This window comes from Pezoporus wallicus, unplaced genomic scaffold, assembly GCF_028554395.1.
Source record: "Pezoporus wallicus isolate ANWC-B61680 ecotype Strahan unplaced genomic scaffold, APGP_CSIRO_Pwel_v1 contig_3817, whole genome shotgun sequence".
Taxonomy (NCBI): domain Eukaryota; kingdom Metazoa; phylum Chordata; class Aves; order Psittaciformes; family Psittacidae; genus Pezoporus; species Pezoporus wallicus.
This window is the reverse complement of record NW_026635157.1, coordinates 4,641,353-4,667,953: the sequence shown is the minus strand read 5'-3', so window position 1 is coordinate 4,667,953 and position 26,601 is coordinate 4,641,353. Positions and strand designations below refer to the sequence as shown.

Here is a 26,601-nt window from a genome sequence, read left to right as displayed (position 1 = left end):
GGTTTACCTCCCGTTACCTATCACCGCTGTCGCTTTGTTTTGGTGCTTCACCGCCCCAGCTGGGTGCCAGTGCAAAAACTCGTTGGGTGAGGGGTTGTCTCAGGGAGACGCTGCCGTGTGAGGCTGATACACTAGATGGGGCGGTTGTTATGCAGATCAGCAAACACCGTCTCCGACGCCAGATTTCTACCTGAATCACATCCCGCAGACAAGAGGACTTGAAATGTAGGCTTGTTTATACGGAGTGAGCAGCCCTCCTGCAGCGGAGTTGGTAGATTGTCCTCAGCTGGTTTCGCTTGATTTCTGCTTCTTCACAGATCAAGTCACAGCACAGTTATGTTACTTCTGGTGTCTTTAAATGCTAACTCAGCTGTCTTTAAAAACACAAAGCTGGAGTGGGATGGGCTGGCATGGCATGGTATTAAATTTGCTGAAGCCCCTCCCCTTTTTTTAATCCTTAAAATTTATATTTAAACAACACAAAATGTTATTATCAGCCATTGCTCTTCCCTCAGCCAAGGTGATGCTGCGAGCTTGGCATTATCGGTTATGCTGGTGAAATTGAATCTCCTTGTAGTATTGATTCTGCTGTACTTTGGTCAGGGCTTGCAGGTTTTCCATTGATCTGTCAAACAAATTGCTGAGGAGCAGCTGAGCAAGATCTGTTGTCAGTGTTGTTTGGAAACTAATAGAAGCCCTTATTCCTTGCTGGCAGCCTGTTGCACACCTGAACATTGATTCATTATGAGAGAAGTTACCTTTAATTAGAATCAGGTTTTCCAGTATTTGTATGAAGTGCTTTGACCCCAGTCCGCAGCAAGTTTGTTAAAGACAGACTCTCAGGCTGAGTTGTTCATTTAAAATGTAGTCTTCTGAAAAAAGAAACCATTAAAATAAACAGACTAAAATTTTTGTATGTGCTGAGCCTAAAGTTGCCTTTTCTAAAACAAAACTCGGTGGGATCTATAGAATGTGTTCAGAAATACACATCTAGACTTCCACTGGCATTGTGCATTGAAGTAAGTATTGCTCACCTGGTGCTCAACTTTCCTAGCCTGCTACAGAGATTTAGATTTGATGTATGCAGCTCTAAGGGCAGATGCACAATCTCTTGGCTGGCCTAGAAGAGCCTGAAAACAGGAATTCCTTCTCCCAGTCTGAAAACTTAATCATTAGAATGGCTTTCCCCAGAAGCCTAAAAGAAAGACATCACTCATCCTTTCCAAACTCAAAACAGCTTTCTGGCAGGAAAAAAACTTTTGTTTTCCTTTTTAATTTCAGTCTGGGTGGAGGAGGACCTGACTGGATTTTTCTTTCAGGCTGTATTTCATGAAAAACACCCCAATAGTGTTAAGTGGTTTGTATACAATTGCTAAGTATCAAAGATAGCATCAAAGTGTTCATGTATGCTAGTATATGTGCAACAGAATTTTTTCTGTATAAAATATCTAGATATATGACTAAAAGTAAGCTAAAATGATTTTCCGATGACATATCCTCCGAATTAAGCATGAAAAGAACACTCTTGCTAAATCATCAAAACATTTCTCAATTATTTATTCAATACTGCCTGAAACAATCATAAAAAGTGACTCAGTGAAAAAATGACTGTGTTGTTTTATAGAATGTATTCCATGTCTTATTAAATTACAGCATTAAAGTACTATGAACAAAGTCAGAAGTCCAGAAAGTTACATCTCTAAGTCCTGGCCACCTTCCACATACATGTGCAGATGAACTTAACAGGTGAGGGAGGTGAAAGAAACTAAAAAAGGAAAGAAAAGTGCCCTTATTAGATAGGTCCCACCTGACTACAAGCAATTATACCTATCCAGCGTTTCCAAGCAGCCATTGCAGCATCTGCAAGAATAAGGAGCCCAAGTCCACATACTCCACAGTACCCACAAGGAATGCTTGGTGTGTTCCAGCCCCAGTGGACTGCTGAGGGCTTTCTGAAAGCATTGGGGCAGGCTGTGTTGCTGGAGCTGGGTGGTAAAAAATCTTTGCATCCTGGACTCTGGGAGAGGAGGCATGGTGCAGTTCCATCCAGGTCTTAAAATACGTAGTTGCTAATGTCCTTACATCAGGATGAAAAACATAGCTGTTCTTGTTTTGGTTTGGTTTTCTTTTACCAATTTGAAAATTACTCTCTGATTAATTTTGGGTTTGGGTACAACATTGACCTAAAGATGCTGTCAATAAGGTGGCCTATTCCCCGGCTTGTTGAAGCCTTAGTACAACATAGTATCTGAATGTTTCTTTTTAGGCTAACTGTTCAGCATGCTTCCGCAGTGATTTAGTCTTTGATTTGGACATAAAAGCCTGTGGGAGATGTATAGCAGGGAATATGAAAGTTCTGATTAAGCACATTAAGTTTGCCTATTGCGCTTCTCTTCTGTAAAAGAAATACTATGTTTGTTAAATCTGCAGTAGAAGAGTCTGTTTGTGGACTGGTCTAGTTCAAAAATTGATGCAATTTTCTTACTTATCTTTAAACATTACCTGTTTTTCCACAAGAAGCATGGCAAAATTAATATAAAGACATTAAAACTGTTAAATTGCTAAAATGTTATAGGAACTTGTATAACTGCAGAGAACAGCTGTGCTGCAGTTTCTCACATGGATAGGCATTGATAGGATTGTTCCTTTGATTTATATGGGCTCCTTGAAACTTGTGGGGCCAGCACAATCTTCTTTTTAGATCAACTTCAGCTCTGCCGTGTCATCTTGTAAACCACATAACAGCAGCTTGAGATCATATACCTCCTTAACTGATTTTCATTTGTGTTTATAATAACCATTTCACTTGTGTTATTTTCTTCCCCTGTATTTGCTGGGCTTCCCTATGGGTACTTGTGCTTAGCTTGTAGGGTTTCACCATCCCTGACAGGCTTCACTCAGCGAAGCAGCTGCCCTGGCCTGGATTGGCCATGCCACATGTGGAAGAAGCATTTTCCTTTGGGTATAGCAGCACAACTCTTTGTTTGGAGGTCCTTTTCCCAGGATCACCTGGCAGGACTGGAGGTGGCCTGGCTAGAGTTGATGAGTGGGTCTACTGTGCTGTCTCCTCTCCTCTTTCAGGGGCCTTCATCCCTGAAAGCCAAACGAGAAGGGTAATTACCTGGATCTGTGTTATTGTTTCCATGTCAGGCTTCCCAGAGCAAGCCATGGCCATGCTGCAGCAGAGCACCCCGCTGCTTGGCAGAGGAGCTGAGCTTGCTGCCTGGGCCCAGGACATCTACACTGGTAGATAACCTTTGGGAGGGTGTATTGCAAATCACTGTTGCGTGGCAGCGTCCTGGTCTCAGCGTGGTGTTTTATAACAAAAGGTGGAGACCAGCTACACTAAAATTCATCCCAGGAAGGTTCCAGAATGAGTTAGGTTGAATGATTGGCAAGTAAAAAACTCAGTCAATAACTAAATGGGAGAAAATGTGTGGCAAATCCATTTGATTTTCTACTTTTGGAGGGCTGATGAGTGAAATAAAATACTAGATGTATCTTGATTTTATATATCTTGACATCAAAAAGGTTTTAAGGCTGTTCCTTGGGGCTGTGTTTTAGATGTAAGCTGAGGAAAAACGGCCTAGATGTAATCTCCATGAAGTGGGCGTACAACAGTTTGATAAATTGCTCTCAGAAATATTTATCAGTAGTTTTCTGTAGCCTAAAAGGGCATCACAAGCAGGATCTTGCAGGGGGCAGTCCTTGGCCCAGTTCTACTCAATACTTCAGTTTTGATTTGAATGTGTGATTACAGAATACTCTTGCAAAATCTGCAACTATTACAAAGCCAGAAAGGTTGTGAGCGCTTGAGAGGACAGCACTGGGACTCAAAACAGTCTTCAGATTCAAGCAAAGAGGTGATACATTTTCTGTCAATTGGCATACTCCTCCTTTGGTCTGGTTTTCATATAACTATGGCACATAAAGAAAGCGCTATGGAAATTCAGGTAAAATTCCAAAGCATTTGAGAGGCTAATCACTGTCAAGTAGTTTATGCCCAATGCTTAGGTTTTTGTCAGGATTTAAAATGAAAATGTTTGAAAAAATGCTTTGGAGAAACTCTGAAGTTACCACAGAGAAACTTAGCATTTAATGGTTTCACCAAAATGCTGGGGGTTTGGGGGTTGTCAGATTTGAAGGCTGCAGCATGAGAGGGCAAGTAGAAAGCAGAAGGTTTGGGAAATAAAGACTGCAAATGACTGTGCCATTTACCCACATTGCTAAACTGAAAGCAAATTAGAGAAAGGGAGTTATCAAAAGACAGTATGCTTGTGCTTCAAAACTAAGATGGAAAATGGGAAATCAAAGAGGAAAAAAAAAATCTTCATTGTGATACCATTTTCCAGGGTGACTACGGTGACAAGAGAAAAAGCTCAGCAGTAAAATAATTAGATATTTCAAATTCTTTACATTTTAATAATTCAAACACTATTAATAAAGCAGGTAAAAAGAGTATTTCAAATATATTTTTGTTGAGGTCCTTCTAGAATATTCTGTTCCTCACTGAAGCAAAGGACCTTATACTTGTCACCACCCTGCAATAGAAACAAAAAGGCAACATAGCCCTAAAATACCTAGCTGCCTTTTGTAGCAGCTTTAACGAGTTTTTTTCATATTGCTCTCAAGAGGGCAGCTTTCCCTACCTTTTTAAATACGCTCTCTGGACATATTCAAGCAGCATGTTCCTGATGAAATTTTGTTATTTTTAGAAATAAATGAAGCAGGATACATCATTTCCCCTCCTACACCTTTGTTGATGCTTTAATATAAAGACCTGTGTTCAGAAGCTAATTACAGCATCCTAGATTGCACACCAAAATGGCACTGCAACTGCAAGTGGGTGCTATTGTAAAGGGAAAAGAAAAGGAACAATGTCGTACAAATGTGGCTTTGGAGTTCTTCTTACATCTGATTACCGCCCCAGGAAAACAGTGCTGACTTGTTTGCCACAAAAGGAACTAAACTGCCTTGCATGACACCCTGAGAATGGATGCCCAGGTGAAAGGCATATTACAATAAGCAGGGTATTTTGGATAATAGCTAAGGAAGGAAAGAAATAACACAAACCAACTTGTCATGTGTATTTGGCCCCCTTTTGAACTTTTACACATTTTTATATGCTGTTTCACTAAGGAAGAGAAACTGATAATAGAAACAGGAATGTCTTTGATTTTTTCATCTGCACACCAAGTTCTGTTTATCTGAAGACAGCAGGAATCAAACAAGAGGGCATAATTTCATTGCTTGTAGCTCAGTCTTTTTCAGCTGGCGTTTGGTCCTTAGGTTTTTCTTGGTATGTTTTTCCAGTGTTTCTATGGCTTCATTGTTGTCTTCTCAGTCAAATTCTCTGTTTTTTCTGCCCTTCTTCCCCAGGCATGCATGCTTCTGAGCAAAGGATCCAAGCAATTGGAACATGTTGTTCATGAGTTCACCATAATACACCTCTCAGCAGTGGAATACACTCTCTTATGTTGTTTTAGCAGTAGTTTACCCTCTGGCTCCATGCTGGAGTGGAGCATTGTTAGAATTTGGCTCAGAATAAAAAGTCTGGGCTACTGAATTATCAGCATTCTTACCTGAAATGACTCTGGGGGTTCATTTTCTTTCTGCTCTACTGGCCAGCTGCGGTCTAACGAAAGTGCAGCCTATGGTGATACAGATGCATCCTGAGTTGGAAGATATTTACCTTGTCTGTTCGTTCAGCAAAAAAAAATACCCTCTCTCTAATGTATATTTTCCCAACACCTGCCTATGACACATCTCCTGCTTGCCAGTTTATCTGATATGCTCTGCTGGTATCAGTTTAGCTCTGTTTTTCACACATATTTTGCAGTAAGTTCCAGCAAACATATTCATTATCACATCACAATAAAAATATCCAGTGCTGTTAACTAGCCTCTCCCAGGGCAAATATGTATTTTTAAAAGAATTAACATATACCTGTCCTTCCATTACCTTTGAGGTGCATCTGAACACCTGTTTTGTTGCTGGTTTTAAAAAGCCGTAAAGCTGTACTGGATATCGTGATCCTGTGTGTGGTGGATATCGTGATCCTGTGTGTGGTACCTAAAGCAGTTAAGGACAAGAGTTAAGAAGTCAAAATGAACACATAGCCATGTAACTGACAGGGGTACTGAGAGTTAAATTATGCATACACCAACAGACAACCAATTCACCTTACTTTTCTGCCCTTGAGAAGTAAAGTCAATCTTTGACTATTAGTCATTAAAAAGGAATATCCTCTGTGCAAGGTGCAAGTATAAAGCGCCTTGTACTAGCAGCACCTGGAGCTATGATTCTAGCCTAGCTGGATCTCTTGAGCAGGTTGATCACACAGAGGAAGTTACCATTCATAAATGTCTCACTTTGAGTCAGGAAACAGCAGGTGAAGTAGACACAGGGAAAAAGATGCGTGTTTTAGTTTAGGGGTCTTTGCTGTCACAACACAGATGGACTCAGTTTAGGCATGCTGGCTATGCTTCCTTGTTACACAGCCTATTCAGCTTGTGCTCCTGCCCATGAAGGAGGAAAGTGATCCTTGCAATTCCACAGAAACTCAGGGGCTGAAGTAATAGTAACCCTGAGCTTAAGGAGATGAGACATAATTCCATCAGACCTCATACAAATACTAATAGCTCATACGGGTACTACAACTTGGACTGTATGTGGGTAAAATAAATCCCTTCTGTGTGGAATAGAAGTTGCAACTAAACAAGAATGCAGTATCAGTACAGTAATATAGAGAGTAAATTTATGTATAAATATAGATAGATATTTTTAAGACTTGTTTCGGAGAACACACTCAAGCAGTGTTCTTTACTTTAGTTAGGTTCTCAAGCATTCCCCTTTTCAAATATCATTAAATATCTGGCAGCATCTAACTGTGCTTCTTTAATCAATAGTCCCTTCTGGCTGATGTAAATTACTTTTTTTTATGTGTACCATGCAGTACAAAAGCAACACAGGTTAGCAGTGAGATCTATGTGATAAGTAGAATGACCTTAGGAGAAGAGACAGTAAGGTAACAAGCTGAAATTATGCATCTCTTTGGTGGATCTTGTCAAGTGTCTCCTCTGGTTGGTTCTAATTTAAGTCTGCCCAGATTTCTGTCTCATGAATCAAGTTACAAAACACTAACTTCTGAAGAGGCAGTCAAGTTTGTCTGGTTAAATGTACAGAGCATCATGTGCCGCACATGACTTCACACTAGCACTGGTTTATCAGCCTTCAGAGTTGGAAAGACTTCTTTTTCTTTCTCAGTATTTATTTGATCATTTTCTTAAGGGTGGCATTTGACATTTAAGTGATAATTATCCAGCTCTCACTTGCCTGAATTTTACTTTAACTGAGAGAGGGTTAAGACAAATGTTGACAAATATCTTGAATACTCTCTTTTATTCCATTGCTTAAGTCTTTATATTTTTATTCATACTACTTTAGATGAACTGATGTACCCAGAATCTCCTCTATCCTTCACACAGGTCTGACCACATTTTATGTTCAGAGATGAAGTCTTGGCCCCACTGAAGTGGAATTTTTGCTCTTAGCTTACCCATGAATGGCATATCACCTCAGATTCTCAGACCAAGATTGTTACTCCATGTTTTCCTTCCCTGAATTATCTGTTTGCAGATCTTAAGGGAAAACAGAAAAAGAACTACATTTATGCCTCTCAGTGAGGTTAAATTCCCTCTCTATTTACTGCACATAAGATTACAAGAAAGCTGCAGATCACACGAGGAAAAGTGGTGGGCAGAAGGTAAAAATAAGGTCACAAGATAAGGAGCAAGGCAAAACCTTTGGTCAATCTATTATATGCAGTCATTAAGGCATGATAAAAGCCTGGTACTTCACTTCATCAAGGACAATGAAGACTGGCCTTTTTACATAGATTCATAACACTAATGCCGGAGGAGATATTAGGTCTGACTTGTGCAATACAAAGTCTTAAATTATGCTCATTCACCCTTTTGTTGAGCTCAGTAACTTACGTTCGATTGCTGTCATCCAGAAAGACATCCAGTCCTGATGTGATGACCTCCAGAAACAGAAAATCCACTGATAGCCTTGGTAGCTTAATCACACTTGCTGTGGCAATAGGTACATTTTTTTGCTTGAAAATGCCTATTCTTCGTTTTCAGCCACTGTTTCTTTTTGTAACTTTCTCTGATAGACAAAAAGGCCTTTTGTTTTTCGTGGTGCCTTGTCCTTTATGACTTAAAATGTGTGTTCACTTTTTACATTGCAACAGAAGGCTGAATCATCTTTGTTCGTATTAGCCATTCTCATTGAGTCAAGTACTGAGAGTGAGGTGTAGCTGCACCAGCCACAGTATGCCTGGGCCAGAGACAAACTGAGATCCAAAACCGGCTGTCCTTGTACCCAGAGCTTCAGTTTAGCCTCTTTGTAGAAAACCTTTCCAAATACAATTACTGCATCTAGCCAAATATCACGATGGTTTCAGAACATTCAAAGATGTTCATGGGTTTTCAAAGCCAGAACATTTTATAAACAGGCTTTGCAATTGTCTAGCTCAGGTGTGGGAAGCGTGCAGCCCATAAAATGGGGTTTAAATCTAGGATTTTATTTCACAATGTATATATAGGTACAAATTTTCTATTCCTTTTTATTACTGTATAATAACAAGGATCATATTACCCTGCTACCTTACAATTACACTCAAAGTCTTATTTTGAACTGATTTGCCTTATTTTCTATGCCTGATTTAGCCTGGAACTCTGGATAACAAAGGCCATGCTCTGAGGTAAGGTTTTGGTTGGAGCTCATCTCTGTTTCCATAGGAATAGCAACTCATTTCAATGCACTTGTTTGTGATATTTGAAGAGAAAAGGAAAGAGGTTATTTCAGTTTGCTTGACAGGATTCACTTATGTGAGCAATATGTTCTATTAATGCATCAACACCCACACCAGAGATTGTAAATGGCTGTCCAGGTCTTGTAGCCTTTCTCACGGAAGAACATTTAGCCAGTTGTCTGTGACAAAGAGGAAAATGTCTCTTCTGCACTTTCCCAAATCACAGCCTTAATCCCTTTAGTAGCCATTTTCTCTTTTTTTTTCTTTTTCTTTTTTATTGGTTGGGGTTTTTTGGTTTTGTTTTTTTTTTATTTCCAATTTTGTGAGCCTGTAAAAAGCAAACAGAAGGGCACATTTTGTTTCTGAGAGTAAATACTTGACAGTGCAGTGGAAGACTAACAGTTTCAGATCTGTAAACCTCCCCTCTGTTGCAGCCCCACTTGGGTCTGAGCAAGCTGGTACACGATGGGCTCTGAGAGTTTGGCTTCCAGTAAGAGAAGAACACAGAGGACTAACCACAGCCCAGTTTGTATGTGTATGTTTGCCCCTGAGAGGGGAAGACAAGGGGAGAAGGGGGAGTGATGTAGAAACAATGGCTGTCTAAGAGGGAGGAGAGACCACAGATGAGTCTGAGACAGCGTTTTTACCAACATGTCAATTAGACATGACTCTGAGTAGATTTAATTGTATTCTGAAGGCAGCCAGCCTGTCAATAGTTCTGAGCTGGTATAAATAGCAGTAAAAATGCTTAAAGCCATTAGACGTCTTGTTTCTGAGGCTCCCATTGCCAGCTGTGCAGTTGTGTATATGGTGACACTAGCAGATATTTAATACATATTTACTTTTGGTCATCTCAGGGCAGGGTATAAATCATTCAAGCACATCCAAGCCCAAGAAATCCTTTAAAGATTTCCATGGCTAGGTGGGCAGTCAGGCATGGACAAAGCTGCCTGACTCCACAGCGGGAAAAACTAAAGGGGAAAAACTCGTGTTTATTTTTCCAGATGTTTCAAACTGAACACGTAACATGCCACTTTCCAGATAGGAGTTCACTGAAAGCTGGGATTCAGAAACAAGTTAGAATTTATTTAAATAATCAAGCATTTCGAGTTTTTTTTCTTGTCCATGCTTTTATCTCCTGCTGAGTGCCCCTCTTCATGGTACACTGAAACCTCTTTCTTGACCTCTCCCCACGTCCCTGCTTTCCCCTCCCACTGCCTCTGTGCCTCCTCTCCCTCAGCCCTGCCACTCTCTCTGCACTGTACTTAACACATGCTCAGCCCCTTCCTGCTCCCTCTGAAAATCCATCTGTGCTGTGAAACTCCCCACCTACAGCGACAGCAAGTTGCTGTCTAGATCCCACTCTCTTCTTGTTTTCTATCAGCTCAAATCTGCTGACTTCAGTGGTGTTGCTTCACTCCTTGCAAGGGGGAAAGAGTCAGAACCACTGCATCTGGCCAGGCTGTTCAAGGATAAATTCTTCCTGGGGAACAAAAGGCTCCTATTGCAAAATAAAGCATCCTCAGCATTAACAGCAGTGTATTGACAATATTTCGAGGTTGAACTGGAGCTTCTTCCCAGGAAAAGAGCATCCTTGTTACTGTCCTGCTTTCGAACTCTTCTGCCTCTGTGAGGTGGGGAAAAGACATTTGGCAAAACTTTCCTCTGGTGATGCTTGGAGTTGTTGCTGAGGTTTAGGGAAGGCTTCTGCTGGAGGTCGATCCTGCCACACGCCAAACCCTCAGCTCTAACACAGGGAAACCTCTTCCATGCATACAGTTCAGCACTTCCTCAAGAGGCTTTCCCTTTGCCTAACACTTTTCAAGAATGTGCCAGAAAAGAGATGGTTTTCATATGCCTAAAGCCTGAAGAATGTGCATCTGGCAACTTTGTATTTATAGAGATGTGACTAATCACATCTCACCATTTTGGTGTGGTTTATAAAGCATCCTTTTACAGAAAGTGGCAATCTTTGTTACTGAATGGAAAAATGGGGATTTGTCAGTCACAGAACCCAGATATTTTGCTGCCATTCCCATGTTTTCAGAGTGTCTTTCCTCCCTCCCTGTAAACTTCCCACCACTGGTGGAGAGAAGTGTTCTTCACAGAAGGAAAATCTTTTGGAAGGCCACAGATCTCATGTACTCAACACAGTCTTTGCCATGGTGGATACTTAGGAGAATTGCATGAAGCTGTATATTTAGAGTGTTGGCGTTGGCTATACAAACCCACAGCATCTAAAAACAAATACAGCTTCTCCCAGAGACACCTGCATGATGGATTCTGTGTGGGAAGAAACAGACACAGTGAAAGGGAAGAGAAGCATTTTGCCCAAAATGGCATCTTATGGAGTCAGATCTTTGCAGTGACAAATCTGCACTGAGCTGAGCCAGATTTCACATTTTCTAAATGAGTTCTTAAGTGTCTTTGTCATGATTGGAAACACCACAGCGGAAGCTGCACATCGATTCTGGGGGTTTGTCAACTCAAAGTGTTCTCAATGGTTGGGTGAGGAGGTCTCTGTTTACCTTTTTTCTCCGTTTGCTTCTTACCTGAGCAAATTGCTGTGCCTCTGTGAATACTCATCAATTTTCCCAGGAGTGGTAAGTCATTACTGGCTGCGTACATCTGGTACATTGAAGAACAGGATCATTAGGGTTCTGTATCATTAGCAGTGCTTCTAATGTACCCAATAATGCTAGCTTCTCTAGGTGGTCGCACTGATTGTTTTAGTTAGCTGCTTCATCAGCTCCTTACACTCTAACACTGGGGTCTCGTGCAACCTTTAGTGTATTTATCCTCACACAGCTGAGGTGTGGGGAGTGAGCATGGCACAAGCAGTTCCCATAGGAGATCAGATGTTGGAGGAGCTTGCACAAAATTGTTCAGGAAGTCTGTGGATGAACAAGGAATTGAACACAGGTCTTACGTGCCTATGACCAAAATGAACTGTGAGCCAGTACCACATGACAGCTGAAGAAAACTGGGATGCAGGTTCATGGAGTATGAGATTTTGGGAAAGGGAAAAGATAGTTTTGGATCTGTGAAGACCAATCTTCTCAGTTCTTATCCAAAATTGTCCTTAAACAGACTGAGGCATTATGTTGTCATGCAACTATGGATTGTGATGGCGTTTCTCAATACCGACAAATTAAATAGGTTTATGCCTGGAATATATGTATATTTAACTTTTAAATAACTATTATCAACCACATCTAATATCTGTATCTTTCTTTTGCACATGTGCGTGTGCAGGGAGACATTGCTTTAATCCTGTAATAATGGCACTGATCATACACATTTGTTAACTTTTATGCAATAATCTAATTACCTATGAGAAAAAGAAATCATGTGTTTTTAAAGTTTTCTTTTTTTTGAAGATTCCTGGTGAGATAATTTCTGTTCAAACAGAAGAAATTTAGGTCATATATCATATGAAGTTTCCATTTATAGGTAGCTTTCAAGCGTTAATACACAGTTCTCTGTCACACAGTCCTGATGAAACATCAAACTCAATGCATATCATGTTGTTGTAATCGGGATTTCCCATACTCTAGTTACCAGCTTACAATCCTTATCCTCAGCCGACTTGAGGCTGTGACTGTATCAGAATTGCATGTCAGGATGGGACCTGGGTACACATTACCATCTTCCAGGGCTTCTTTGGAAGGAAACTTGTACATGTGAGCAGAAAGGGAGCTGTGATATTCTGACACAGGTCTTCTCATCTGCATGGTTGGAGAACCAGCACCCTGAAGTCTACAAGGAAGCCCATATGCCTGCAGTTGATGTTCAGCCATGGTGCACACACTAGGACCTGTCTGCCACATAGAAATAGCCACCCTCTGAAGCTCTTCGTTTCCTGGAGGTCTAAATTGGTGCGGCTTTGTATCTTCACTTGGGTTCCTTGGCACAGGCTGTCCACCTGTATCCCCAGCCACAAAGATCAGTACTGCTTTCCTGCAGCTGCACTGTTACCTGGTGGCTGCTCAAGTGCATAGCTTCCCTCATGAAACTCAAAACAAATTGGATTTAAAACCAATCTGCCTTAGCTTTAACCAGCACAAGACATTTGCATAATTGCTAGAATTTAAGATATGCATAGGCCCTTCTGCCCTGCAGGGGTTTTGTCCCCATCCCTTAAGGCTGTTTGGGTTCAGTCAAATGCATATAGGTTTTGCAGCTCTGCAGAGCCCCATTACCAAACCAGGGAATATCTTCCTTTTACGATGGCTGCTTGCTTTTCCCCTGATCAACTCCATAGTTAAGCAATAGTATCCTGGCACAAAGGCACAGCCCTCTGCTCTTCTCTCCCAGGCATACTGCTGGTGCTGCAGTACATCCCCCTAGCTCTCTTCAGGTCCTGTTGGACTTTGAAGACCCACTAAGAGTCCTCAATTTATCTCCTTTTCTCCAGGAGCCCAGCACTCTCCAGGCAGCTACCTCCACAGAGGAGTTAAGATGGTCACATCTATCAGGTAGCCAGGTCATGGTCTCCAGTTTAGCGCTCCTATGCAACTATATTTCATCTGGTGCACATTACCCAATTACCTAAATTGGTACATTAATCAATTGTCATTAATTGATACAGAATCTAGCAGGTGAATAAACTTATTGGTCTTTTTTAACCCCTTATATTGGTGTGGCTGTAGCTATCTGTAACATGTACTGTATCTGTAACATGTACTAATACAACATGCTCATAACTTGTATTTTTTTTTAAGCTCTTTATAAGCCACTTATAAATAGAAGCTTAATATGAAGTGTGACAGATTTCTAATCTTTAGTCTCTCCTTAGCCCTCCAAGCGCTTCCTTTCTGGAAATACAGGATACATCCAGTATGCCCTAGATATTCTCCATTCTTGCTGATGACTTTAGCTCTCAGCCATTGATTCTCACTTCTTAATCAGTGTAAATAGATCAGTGCTGCAACTGTCTTTTTATTTAATATTTTAGAAGGGCAAATAAGATGAAAGGGGGCAGTGAAGGGGTATTAAATAGAAAATGTAATTTGTTGCTAACATGATACTCTGAGGCTGGGGGGTGTTCATGTCAATATAATATAGACAGAAAAATCTGTATTTTTTCCATTGCAATGAAGAAGATTGGAGTAGCTGAATTAATATTTAAAAACAGGGAAAAAATACTGAGAAGATACTATGTGACATTTATGTAGTGTCATACTTTGTGACATTGCTTTCACCAAATGCAGTGTGTGTAATGGTCTCCCTTTCACCACTGGGCAAACATTATGGCACATAATGCCTGGTTTAGGGCTGCACATCAAACCAGTGCCAAAACAGGGGATGGAACCCAAATTTCCTGGTGTACTCCATGTTCTTCTGCTGTTCACCTATTGCTGCGATGGGAGAGATTTTCTTATTTGAAAATAAGATATTTTATTTTATTCATTTGTCAAGAGAAACTGTAGGAAAGCCTATACTATACAGTATAGGAGCCTACACTGGGTTGGTTTGTTTGTATATTTCTATGGCAGAAAAGCCTGTTCATCACAGACTCAGATGGTATGGAAAACGCAGATGTAATACCTGTTCATTTCAGCATGACATTCAGATTTTGTTGAGTCTAATCCCTCCAGCAGCCGTGTTTTAACTTTGCCTTTAAAAGAAGTTAAGCCCTGTAGTTACTTTTCACCCATTTCTTACATTCAGCTGTGAATGGTATAATAATGAATGTCTCCAGGCAATTAATATATTGTCATGCATTTGCAGATAAGCACATCTATTTGGTTTCTCACAAACCATAGGGAACATCAGGTGCAGAACTTGTAGGATTTAAAGCACAGCCAAAACTGATGGTTGCAAATTGCAGTCTAACCTAACACTTTCTCAGCTATAGATTCCTCCCTTTTTATTTTCTCCTTCAAACTTCTGATGTGTCACTGATAAATCACAGTCCTTTGCTCTGTAATAGATCCCTTTTTTATTTAAAGTTTTGCCTTCCTACCCATTAAAGCTTTTCTTATCAGCACTACTTTTACTTTTCAGAAACATATATTCAATATTCTAAGCTTAGAGTTCTTTTGTTTTCCCCTCAAAGACGTAAAACCCTGGGGGATTTAAATATCTACTTGATAGGCTTGCACAACCTTAATCAGCCTATAATGGAGCTAATGGCTGTTTGTCATCCTTGGAGATATAAATTTGCTGGTGATGTCTACTGCAGTCAGTGCATGAAGTATACTCTGACTGCCAGCAAGGTCTAATAACCAGGAGAAGGGAAGCCAGCTTCATTAGTGAGAGTGAGACCGAGACTGTGACTGTACCGGCTGCTTTTCTGGGGAGCTCTGCTTTTTTTGAATACCGAGGGGGGAAAATGGATAATGCTGGTAAGTGAAATAAAACAGATCTTCATTCTTAGTGGAGCTACGGGGTTCGTTTGTATTCTGTCTCACTTGCTGCAGGAGATGTGTTTCTTTAGCCTTTGTGGCTTCTTCCTTTTCAATGCCTTTATTAAAGCAAATTTCTATGTGTAAAATGTGGCACACTTAAGTTGTTAACTCTTTAGCAGTCTGCTGGGGATTTTTTCTTGTTTAATTGTGTTTACTGGAAATGCGAACCTAAACTGTAATGCAGGTTCTGGCTTTTTAAGGTTTTCAGTGTTATTTCAGAAGCTTTATGCAGGAAATGTGATAGGAAGGGAAAATGTGTGTACTTTGGTAGGAAAATATCTCTCAAGGATTTCAATAGGTATGGATAGGTAACTAATAAAGCTAACAAAAAGTAGATAATTCATATCTCTCATCTCCCTTATTTAAAGCTGCTTCTATTTTCTCCATATAATGCCTTGCTCTCTTTTATATTTAGTACATAAAACATTGAATATATTTGCACTTTTTATTATTTGCTTTGATGTTCCAACTTTACATCATGCATTTTCATGCCAAATAAAGCACTTCATGGTTTCTAAGGAGGTGCACACAATACCAACATTGCATTGGTGATGAAATGTATTATTTACGTTTCCCTTTTGCATTACCTTGTATCACTGAGCAGAGCAAAAAGAGAGGTTTTTGGGACAGATATTTTGCATGTTCCTTTGATAGCTATAAAACTTGAACATGTCAGTGTCTCACTGATATATTGGTACTAGTGCAATACATACTCAGACACAGAATCTGCAATAGCTTCAGTGCCCTTTGAAACCTCTTCAGATCATCTGATTTGTCTAACATTGACCTTAAAAGTGATGATCATCTCTACCATGTGTTAAAAATTCTGTTCTACACTAGATTTCACCAATGATACTATATATGTGGCTTATTTGGGCAGGAGGGGAGTTGTGGGTGTTTTGTTTTGTTTCAATAATAATAGCAAAACTCTTACTTGTGTCTGCTAAGCTATCCAGGTGTGTTTCATCCTAAGAGTATAGCTGTTGACTTCTGTGACAGACAGATTAAAGGTCTTGATGCTTTTATTTCTGTAAGCCTAAGACAAAGAAAAAGAAAAGTTTTTCCAGAAATTAAAACGTTTGCATCATGGAAAATTACACTGCCAGAACCTAAGGACTTAAAAACTGATACGGTCCTAGTAGAAGGTTATTTTTGTGAAATACATAAGATTAGGAATACTCTTTGCATTTGGTGGTTTGGCTAGCTTTTAAGAAGCCTTAACATAATAAATGATAATGACTTGTGTTCAATATTCCATGACGAGGCAAAATTTTCTGGTCAAAGGGGAAGGATTCCTGTTCTCCAGCACAGACTGTCTGTGGGCAAAATATACCCTGGCAGGCAGAGCTGCAAATTCCTCCAAGTTTTTACACTTCCCAGCATCAACAACTAATACTATTGAAGTCTTGACAGAGCTATCACTTTAATCCAGCTAAAAGAATCTGTTCTGGAATGAGTCACATTTATCTTAAAGGCCAGTTTTGGGGCAGGGGGGTATGGTGTGTGAATGGGTATAAGCTCGTATCTGAAAACCATAGAAACAGATTTTCCTCTGTGTGTGTATATATATATTTTTTTTTCTTTTCCTTAGGAAGATTCAGTTTAGTTACTATATGCAAAATTTGGAAGTTAAAATAAGGCTTTGCTCTCTACACAACTTTACCAACTACTCTCAAGCCTCTTCTATCACTGTTTAGCTGAATAACTCCAGATATTAAATTATTTTTTCATGTAAAACAGTGACTGATACTTTGTGTTTTTTAGAAAACGATCTTATACAGTTGGAATTAGTTAAAATAATCCTTTTGGCAGGAGAATTAAAATCTAGTTGTAAGAAAAACAACCAACTCCACAACAGATGGAATTAAGCCTTAGTGAGGAAGGACATCATGGCAGAGGGTAAGACCAGGCTCCAGCTTTTCCTGTGATTACCAGTGAGCTTCTTGCAGCCTGTGGCCAGCTTACTCCAAGCCCCCAGCAAGCTTCCGCCCCACACATGGCATGGACATGCTCCCTACTCCAGGCAGCTCTTCTAAGAGTTCAGCCACTTCCACACTTTGAGCAGTATAGGGAATATATCCGTTTCCAAAGAGCCTACAGGGAGCTGGGTAAACACAGCTGAGTCTCCAGAGGTATTTTTAGGGCTCTTGATCCCTAATTGCAACCAGATGGAGTCAGGTGCCAACATGGGCACTGTGCAGCTGAATACCTCTGTAGATCTAGCCTGTGCCCTCTGACTTCTACAGGGATGCAAATGCACCTTTGAAAACCCACCTGGTGTGACCTGGGCATTTAGAAAATCAAACAGACAGGAGCAGGATATTAGCAACCATGAAACTAACTGCCTAATTCATTTGTTCTTCAGCAGTTCACCAATTGAAATGCAAACATGCTAATACATATAAACTGGATACCTGCCTGAATTCTTCCTAAAGAGATGTTATTTCTGTCTGTACAGAACTGCAGAATATTAGCAAAGCTGTGAGTTCCAGTCACCGAGTGTTAGAAATAACAAATTTAGTTATCAATGTCAATGAATCAGGCCTTTGTTATTAAATCCATCATGCTGCCAAAGAGATTTTCAAAGTCAGACCATGGATAAGTGTTGGGCAAAACTCCATCTTCTGTTCTGCATAACAGAAATATCTCTGTAATTCATCACCCATCTTCTGTGCTGTCATTAAAATCCTTTACTGGCCAAAACTGTTATTAAAAAGATCAGTGTGGCTAATAGGTCACCTATGTGCACCTTTTAGCTCTTTTGGTCTGTACTATTTTGTGGTTTTAAGAAACAATGTTCTCATTAAAAAGCCCTTTCCTTTCAATGTTAGATTGCTTATATTTTTAATCAGTGTACCAAGACAGCTCCAGATAATCATTGTCTTGTGTGTTCTTTTAAAAGCCTTTCCTGGAATAACAATGAAATATTAATCTATCTGTGTATGGCACATCAGGACAGTTCTAGTTGTATTTTTTTCTGCCTATTTTGGCATCAGCTGTTTGTGACTGGTTGGCTGCAGGTATTCAGCTGCAAGACTGCCTGCTGCCATGGGCAGGGGAGGGCAGCCAGCAGCCGCTTGCCTGCACCCACTGGCAGGTCCTGGGCTCTGGCTTTGATGCACGTCTGCTCTGGGCCAGACACATCAAGCCTGGTGATAGCAATGAGGTAATAAAACTCATTTAAAAAAAAAAAAAAACAACAAGGAAGGGCTGGAAATAACTCATGGGAAAAAAGGCAAATATAAAAGTAGCGAGAAAGGTGCAGTAGCAGGAAAAGAGAAGCTGCGGAAATGGACGTGATCCCAAGTGATGCTTTTTGGGGGTGGGATTTCCTGTAAGAAGGAGTGAGGTCAGTATCATCACTTCCCCCAGATCTGCTAGTCAGCCATATCCTGTCTGGACATGCATCTCACCTTAAAGTGGGCATGTCTCACACATTCATTTATGCTAACACAAGGTGCCAAAAGCTGGGGGAAAGGATCTCATCAGGGTGAATGGCACTATAATGATGTGCTGCATAATCCATGCTGTACTAGTGCTGAACAAAAATGGGAGGCCTTGTTTAGTGTTTCTTGGGGATTTATATGACTTCTTTGCACTTGGAATATTAGTTTAGCAGTCATGAAGCTAGCTGTGGTTAATTGTTACCCTGAATTATGTAGGCTCTACAGCTGTGGCTGCAGGCTATGCCTTCCAGTAAATAATCTGTTTTAAAGCGGCTGGAGGTCTCGCGTATTGAATATCCTATCTCTGAGGAATATCCGGAAGCACATCAAACTTCGTATTTGAACAGCAGTGAAACATAGACCTTCCCACTGAAGCAAGACTATTTAACTTGAGGCCTGAAATGCTGTGGGACAGGGTGAACAGCAAGTGTCAATTTAGCCTTCTGTGTGATCTCTTGTGTTGCAGGAAGGGTAAGAGACACAGGAAACTGTTTGTTTATGGTAATTCCCTTGCTTTTGAAGTAACTGGTCATTTTTGTCTTTCATTAAGTCAGTAGGACTTATTTAGCATCCTTTAAATATGAGACTGTTGGGATTAAATGCTGGTTAAGGATTTGACCTTACAGATACTTTGTGGTCTCTTACCTGAGTTTAAGGCAAACAGGGTTCTTTGTTTCATAATGTAGGGGAGAAAAACATTCGGGTAGGTAAAAGAGCAAGCTGGGAAGTGGGCTTCAGATTATGGTCTTGGTTTTCTCATCAGCTCACTCTGTTCCCAAATATCCAATGTAGCCCAGCAGATCTGTGTGCGGGTTTAGGCTGGATAAAAAACTCTGTGTTGTAAGGTTCACTTGTTGTTCATAAAGAGCTCTGAAACCCTTTGGCCATGTAAGGCTTAAGCTTGGCTGAATTGTTCCTATCAATTTGGAAACCTATTGAAACAAAACCTCTTGCAATGGAGACAGTGATAGTGTAACTGTGGGTTTGTCAGTCCTTGAGATGCAATGACAACTGCAAGCTCCAGCAGCAAAATCAGGCATGTCCTGCTGGCTGCTTCTGTTTTGCTATTTGGTGGTATTTAGCCCATGTTCTCCCCAACAGTGTGAAGATTCTTTTGGAAAGGATAACAGCATCTCCTTTCACTCCATCCCACTCTTATGTATGTGTTCGTTCCTTGTCCTCAGAAAATGGGGCTCTCATTAATGCCACATCAACTTTTATTGGGTTCATGTGTCCTGTTCTAAAGATAACAAAATGGTTTGCACGTTGGTGATAAAGAGTTGATTATTGCTTTGTATTTTTTATACTATATTGTGTATCTTTATTTGTCTCCTATTTGCACTTGTGGACTCAGTTGAAGCAGATGCTCTAGTGTACCACACTATTGAATTTCTTCTTGTTGTAATTTTAGAATAATACTCATGGCTTATGCCCCTTTACCCAGAAGCTGGAACAGTGTGCTTATAAAGCCATGATCTTGGAAAAAACTTCTGTGAGGAGTAAACTTCCATGCAAAGCTGCTGCTTCCAATGTTATTTTCAAGTCTCTGTACATGTAGCCCAGAATATCTCTATAGGAGCTTGCACTAGAAGTAACCAAATATAATGTAGGACTAAATGATGGAGCATCTTCTAATGTAGAGATGGTCCACCCACCTGACTTCAAATGACTCTCTTTGGCTAGAAATGCTGTGTTTGCACTGCATTGACATACACATGGTATTTTAAGCAACAATTCCAGTTGCTATAGTACTTCTTATAAAGAAGCACCATGAACTCCAGCTAGTTTGGAGAGACAGTATAATACAGACCTTATTTTCTGATAAGCTGTGGTTCTGTTTTCTAGCAAGCAGCTGACCATCAGGTGCTGAGTACTTGTCTTATGTTTACATCTGTTGGTTGGGGGGGGGGTGGGGTTGGCAAACTGCCCTCTGACCCCTGTTCTGTGTTCTGAATCATCACTGCCACCTATGGTGAAGAAGCAAGAGCTGTGTGCAGAAGCAGTAGTCCAAATTTGATAGGTATCACTTCCCCGTACTCTTCTAGCAAGGGCCAGACCATAGCTGCCAGAGCTAACGATGTTGACAGCATGAGGGAGCAGTCTGGAGGAGGAAAAGTTGGTTAAGAGAGGCACCAGCACAAATTACTCTGAGAAAAGCAGCCTGTGCTCTGGGGGCTTCAAACACCCCAGACTGAGGGGGCTGGAAGTGAGCTGCAAGGGGGAAACCAAGATCGTATGACCAAAGAGCAGGTGGCTGATAATAAGGATCCAGTCTGCTGTTCTTTAATCATCGCTCATTGTCTCTTAACTGTGAGTCTTTTAGGAGATTTGATGCTTAATTATGGGGTGACTTGCAGGGGTATTGCTTTGGGCTCTAAAAGTAGACTGGATGGAATTTTACCAAATGTTCCTTTTTTTTTCCCCTCTATATTTCACTGTTTAATAATTTTTCATATTTTCACATAAAATGTTTATGAGAATTCTTCCTACAGTATAATTGGAAAATATAAGTAATTTAGAACTATAAGAACACTTAGCAACCTTCTCCCAGCAGACAGAAGTAAATCCTGAATAAAGCAGCTGAGTTGTTCTCTAATTGCTCCTTCTTGCACATGGGCCCCAGCCGTCAGGTGAGCATGAGGGACCCAGGGACAAAGCAAGCATCCCACACCAGTGCCATGTGGAGAGACAGGGTGTTGGAGGAGATGGGTCATCCAGGTTTGTTATCCCACACCCAAGGAGCCATGTGTGCTTGGCCCTGGGCACTGCTCAGCAGTAGAAGGGGTGTCCCATTTGCTGCTGGAGATGCCAGAATGAAGTAGTAGCTACATTTGTTTGAATAAAACTGCCACTTTTTCTGGAGATACTGAGGGGTAGAAGATAATGTGGTTTCTTCTGGTACTGATGCAAAAGCACCCTTTTCTAGCACCTCGTGGGGGCAGTGTACTAGTGATAGGACTTCTTGCAAGGAACAGAAGTAGGGATGTCTATGGTTCCCTGTTTTCCTCCCAGAGGCAACTGGACCCAGATCTGTCAGCAGTGGGATATTGAGTTGCTGGGAACATATAGCTCAAATAATAAATGTGAGTGCAGAATTTGGTCCCTAATAACGTTCAGTTTTCAAATAAAACAAAAGGTCCAGGAGTAGCTAAAATGGCCAGGGATAAATATTTGCTTAATCTTGGTTTGCTCATTGCCACCTTTCTTGCAATGTAGCTATCAAAAGTTACTGTGACTACTTATTTCACAACTCAATGCATGTTAATTAATTATTATTATTATTAAATACATTTCTGAATGGCTACAGGATATTTTGTGACGATCAGGCAATCCTGTGTCTATAGAGTGGCAGACACAGTGGAAGACAATCCCAGACACAACCTTTTCATCCATGGCTTGACCGTTGCTGGGAGAGGCTTGCACAGTGCAATTCAAACACAAGTATGACAGCAGCTGGTATTTCCACAGGAAACAAAGTTGTGATCGATTCGTCCTAGCTCCCGCTCCTGCTGACTCACAAGTCCCTTCTGTCTTTCTCACTGGGACTTGCACTGGTCCAAAAATCGAGGAGTATTTCATGATGGAAGCTTGCATGGAAACCATGTGGAGAGATGAACTGAAAATACGGTGATCTCAAACCAGCAGAAAATGCATGTTGCTGGGAGCTGCTTATTGACATTCAGATCATAGTCCAGCAATGCTTTGCTATGTCCTTACTGACACAGAAATGGTTTGATACTGTACGAAGCCTATGGAATCTGTGTGTGTGCAAGTATCACAGAAACAGCCTATATATTTTAGCTGCTTAGTTTGTAGCTGCTGTTGTTATATAAGCCTCCTTTTTTTTTCTCTTTTCTGTTTCTGTTTTTGTTATTTAATATTATTTAAATAACTAACATGATGCATTATTGTGTTTTAATTTCAAGTGAAATTTGGCAACTTCTAGTGGTGGGATAAGGTTTAATCGCTCTTGGCATTTTGAAAAGAAATGCAAATGACAAAGATATTAAACTGACAAATTGTGACAGCTCACATAACATTTTTTTCAATGGATTTTTTCCATGCATTTTTAATACCCGGAATAGCCAGCCTTAATACTACTGTATTTACAATAAATTATTATTCTAATGGAGACATCCTGCTTTGTCAGGCAATAGACAATCAGCAGTTTTCATTAAAGAATTAGAAAACTGTTTAACATTACTTCTGTGACAGAAACTTATAAATACCAGACAATTTAAAATTGGGGCCAACAGGCTGCCCTTAAATTGGGATGTTAAGAAATAACTAGAGCACAGTAAAGGCAGGCTGCCAAATGTAACTCTTAAATTCCCTAGTTTGTATCCCTTAGCACTGTGATTGTAATATATTATATGTCTTCTGTAAGGCATAAACATGCATTTCCTACACCACAGCTTAAGGCTTTGAGTGGTGCCCACATGAGGTCATAGTGGCTGTTTACTTTGGCATGTGTGGGTTCAGGAGGAATAGGGCATCATATGATTTAGTGAGTTAGAAACAGTGGTGACATTGGGGTTAAAAAAGGGAATAGGAAGCAATGGTAGAGCCCACCTTCCCCACTTTTCCTACAAAACTTAGCTATGGATTTTTTGTTTGTTTTTTTCCTTCAGCATCCCACAAAGGCCATGTCAGCTCCTCCTAACCAGCGCTGTGCAGAGGTCCTTGACCTACCTCTGAGTATATTTGTATGGTGTGGTACCTTTTGCCCAGCAGACATTAATCTCAACCAGTAAACAGCATAGTCAAATATGTACTGGTGGCTGCACCCAGACTGGTTAGGCAGCTCAAGGTAGGTGTGTTGCAGTGTCCTAAGTTGGCAAGGCATCCAGCTCAGGACACAGCTTTTGTAGTTCTAGCTGGAAGATCTTCGAACACTGTGGTGTTAATTGATGGAAACAGGCCTCAAAGCTCAACCATGCCCATGGTTTTGGAGGTGCCATCCATGCTGATGAATTGCCTGGTTTTTTTAGAAGCAGAAGAAGGTTGCACAGTGCCGTGTGAGGGTATACTGGCAATTTCCAAGGTTACATAGTCTGCGTAGTAGGGGAAAATACTTTCTTACCTACATGTAGGAAGTTCTGTGGCCAAATTAACTGTGATGAAGTCTTGAGCAAGATTTTGAGAACCCTCAGTTAACAATTTACTTACCAACATCAGCAACATCTAGAGGTGATGATCATTACATTGTCTTATTTTATTGTCCTACAGTTCAAACTAATGTAACATCTATTAATGCTCATTATTTTAGAATTGGGTGTTGATTCTTCAACCCCAGTACTAAGAGGAGATAGAGTAGCTGTACACATAGCTCTTCATTTTCACACAAGTTTCTGTAACTTTTGCAAACTCGTAAGTTCCCTAAGTGTTGTGTATATTCTTTAATACTGTAGTTTGGGAAACTTGTCTGCAAAGTAAAGTGAGAAGGTATAATATTGGCAAAGTAGACTTACTGCTCAGCACCATTTAGAGTCTTATTTTGAAATGCTGAAGGAGGAAAACAGCCAGTTTTATTTCTATTATCTTCCCACCCAAAAAATGTTCTCTTCTCCTAGGAGGAATAAGGATGAAGGTGGTGGTGTCCCCTTTCTCTCTCAGGTGGTAGCCTGCCTCACTCTTTCTTCTGCACTGCGGGTGAAGAATCTAATAATATACTGCTTGAATGAGGGGGTAGTTTGTCTGGTTACTGCTTAAGAGCACTTTTCTGAGTGTAGTTTCTACCACATTAGTAATGCTGTGCATGCATCAGCAAAGTCTGTTTCCCCTGCAGTCCCATTGCCCATTATGACAGAGCAACATGCTGTTAACAGTTGTCTACCTGATGCAATGGCTTGCTAATTCTGGGACACCAAAGACTCAATCACAAGGTTGCAATCACAACTAGATTTATTTGTATTTTTATACAAATCTGAAAACTTGAGGGCAAACGCTGCTTTTTTTGTCTTGTAGAGCAGATGGCTCCCAAGTGTTACAGTTTGTGCACCTCTTCCAGATGCAGATAGGCTGTGCAGCCATTTCAGAGGACTACCCTCGAGGTGAACAAGTTCAAAGCAGAAGTTAGCATTATTCCTGTGATCAGCATTTAGCCACAATTTTGTGACACTGCTCCCCCTTGCCTGTGATCTTCTTTTCCACTGTTCTGCCATTAAGGCTTTTACCCAGACCGGTAAGTGCTACCTCAAGTAATAGATCAGCCTGCTAAAGGAGAAGTGGGTTGCCACCATTTTGAAAGACAGCTGATACGTGTTTTGATATGTGGGTTTTTTTCTGTTTGTTTTTTTTTTATTTGTTTGTTTTTTTACCTTCTGCCCATTCTCACAGCCAGTGTATTATGGGCAGAATAAAAAAGGAAAACAAGTGTTTTGACAACATTAGTAGCTTGGCAACCATAAAGCTTTCCTTTTTAAAGGAATTTGGAGCACTTATTTTCTGTACTTCCCCTAGTTGGGCTATGTACTGTGCACCAGAGCTCCAGTTCTGCAAGTGATGCCATGAAAGTAGGTTGCTGTGCTCAAATACAGTGTAAGACAGCATATGCATTGCTGGTTTAGGCTGCTTCCACCGTGGGTCCTCTATTGGCTGTCTCGTACTGTTTGGAAGGAGGAGTGGGTGAAATCTTAACAGCATTTTGGTTTCTAGAAACACAAACAGAATGGTAACAGAAGAGTTACCTGTGTCAAACTGGGCTGCTTCTTAGCTGAGAGAAAAAGTAAATGAGGTTTTCATGTGCCTCATGATTTCCCTCCTTGCTGATCCTGGTCACACTGGCTAGACCTCAATGTTGGAAACTGGACATTCTTTACAACTGGCATAAAAGGACTTCCCACACATGAAACAACATGAGTTACTTCAGATTTTCCTGTGTCAAAGTTGACTAGTCCCAGATTTTTACCATCCTTAGAAAGCGTAACAACACTTCCACTTTGCTCCCAATTTTTTCTTCCCGTTTCAGCGAATGTTGCATTAAATCAAATTCTGTTATGTGTTCGTTTATAGAACAAGTTGTCTTCTCATAATATTTATGGATGGCTGCATCACATTCCTTATGCAGTTCAGGAGACATTGCAATCACATGGGAGCAAAAATGTTTCCCAAGCAAAACAACGCACTCTCTGGCACATGGGGGATTGACCTGTGCGGGTGATATTCAGCCACAGCACGAAGCCTGTGGGAAGTCTGCAGTGCTTAGGGACACTGTTGGAGATGGAGTGCTGGGCTACGTGGACCTTTCCTGTATGTATACGAGGGATGTAAGTAGGATATGGAGGTAGGGAGGTCCCAGCCTGTTGCAAGATGTCTCAGTGTATAATAGTGTCCAGGAGAGTGCTATGAAAGAGCTGCAGGCAGTTGGCCATACAAAGGCACAGAGCTGTCATTTGTTTTGTAGCTCAGAGACATTGTGAACAGAGCTTTCTGGCCTTCTATTTGTGGGCTGTGAAGGCAGTGAACTATGCAGGCTCAGACTCATTTTTCTTCTGAGGATAGCCAGGTAGGGCACACCATGTCCTCTCTTGGTCTCCCTTGTGATGGAACTGCATGCTTTGTAAGAAATTATTATTAGTCTGTGTTGTAACAGTTTTTAAAGGGAGAAAATGAGGTAGGCTGGTAATGATTAGCTGGTGAATCTGACATCAGTCCCAGGCAAAAATAGGGAACAGATGATACAGGGACTGAGCCAGAAAGAATAGAGAGATTGAATACAAATAATTCCAATTAACATGGGTTGGAGGAAAAACAGGTTTGAGGGAATTGTTTCATACATATGTCTTGCTGCATTAGAAGATGTTTGGCTTGGTTCTGTGGCGTAGAACCTAAACTGATGCAAACCCAATATGTTATGTATTAAATGGGTTATTCCACACCTAAATGCCAGGCTTCAAAATACAAGTGTATTCTGGGAGTT

The 26,601-nt window shown here is 40.7% G+C and overlaps 1 protein-coding gene across 5 annotated transcripts in view; it reads left to right on the top strand.

Moving 5' to 3' along the window:
- PHACTR2 (phosphatase and actin regulator 2) overlaps nt 1-26,601 on the top strand; it is a 134,141-nt gene that overhangs the window by 15,896 nt on the left and 91,644 nt on the right. The window contains exon 1 of one of the 5 annotated variants that reach the window (XM_057407009.1): nt 14,596-15,171. The exons of the other annotated variants lie outside the window; for them this stretch is intronic. Coding sequence (XP_057262992.1) covers nt 15,159-15,171 — 13 coding nt within the window. The 5' untranslated portion in view covers nt 14,596-15,158. Of the gene's footprint in view, nt 1-14,595; nt 15,172-26,601 lie in introns of those variants that run through there. 5 annotated transcript variants of the gene reach the window in all.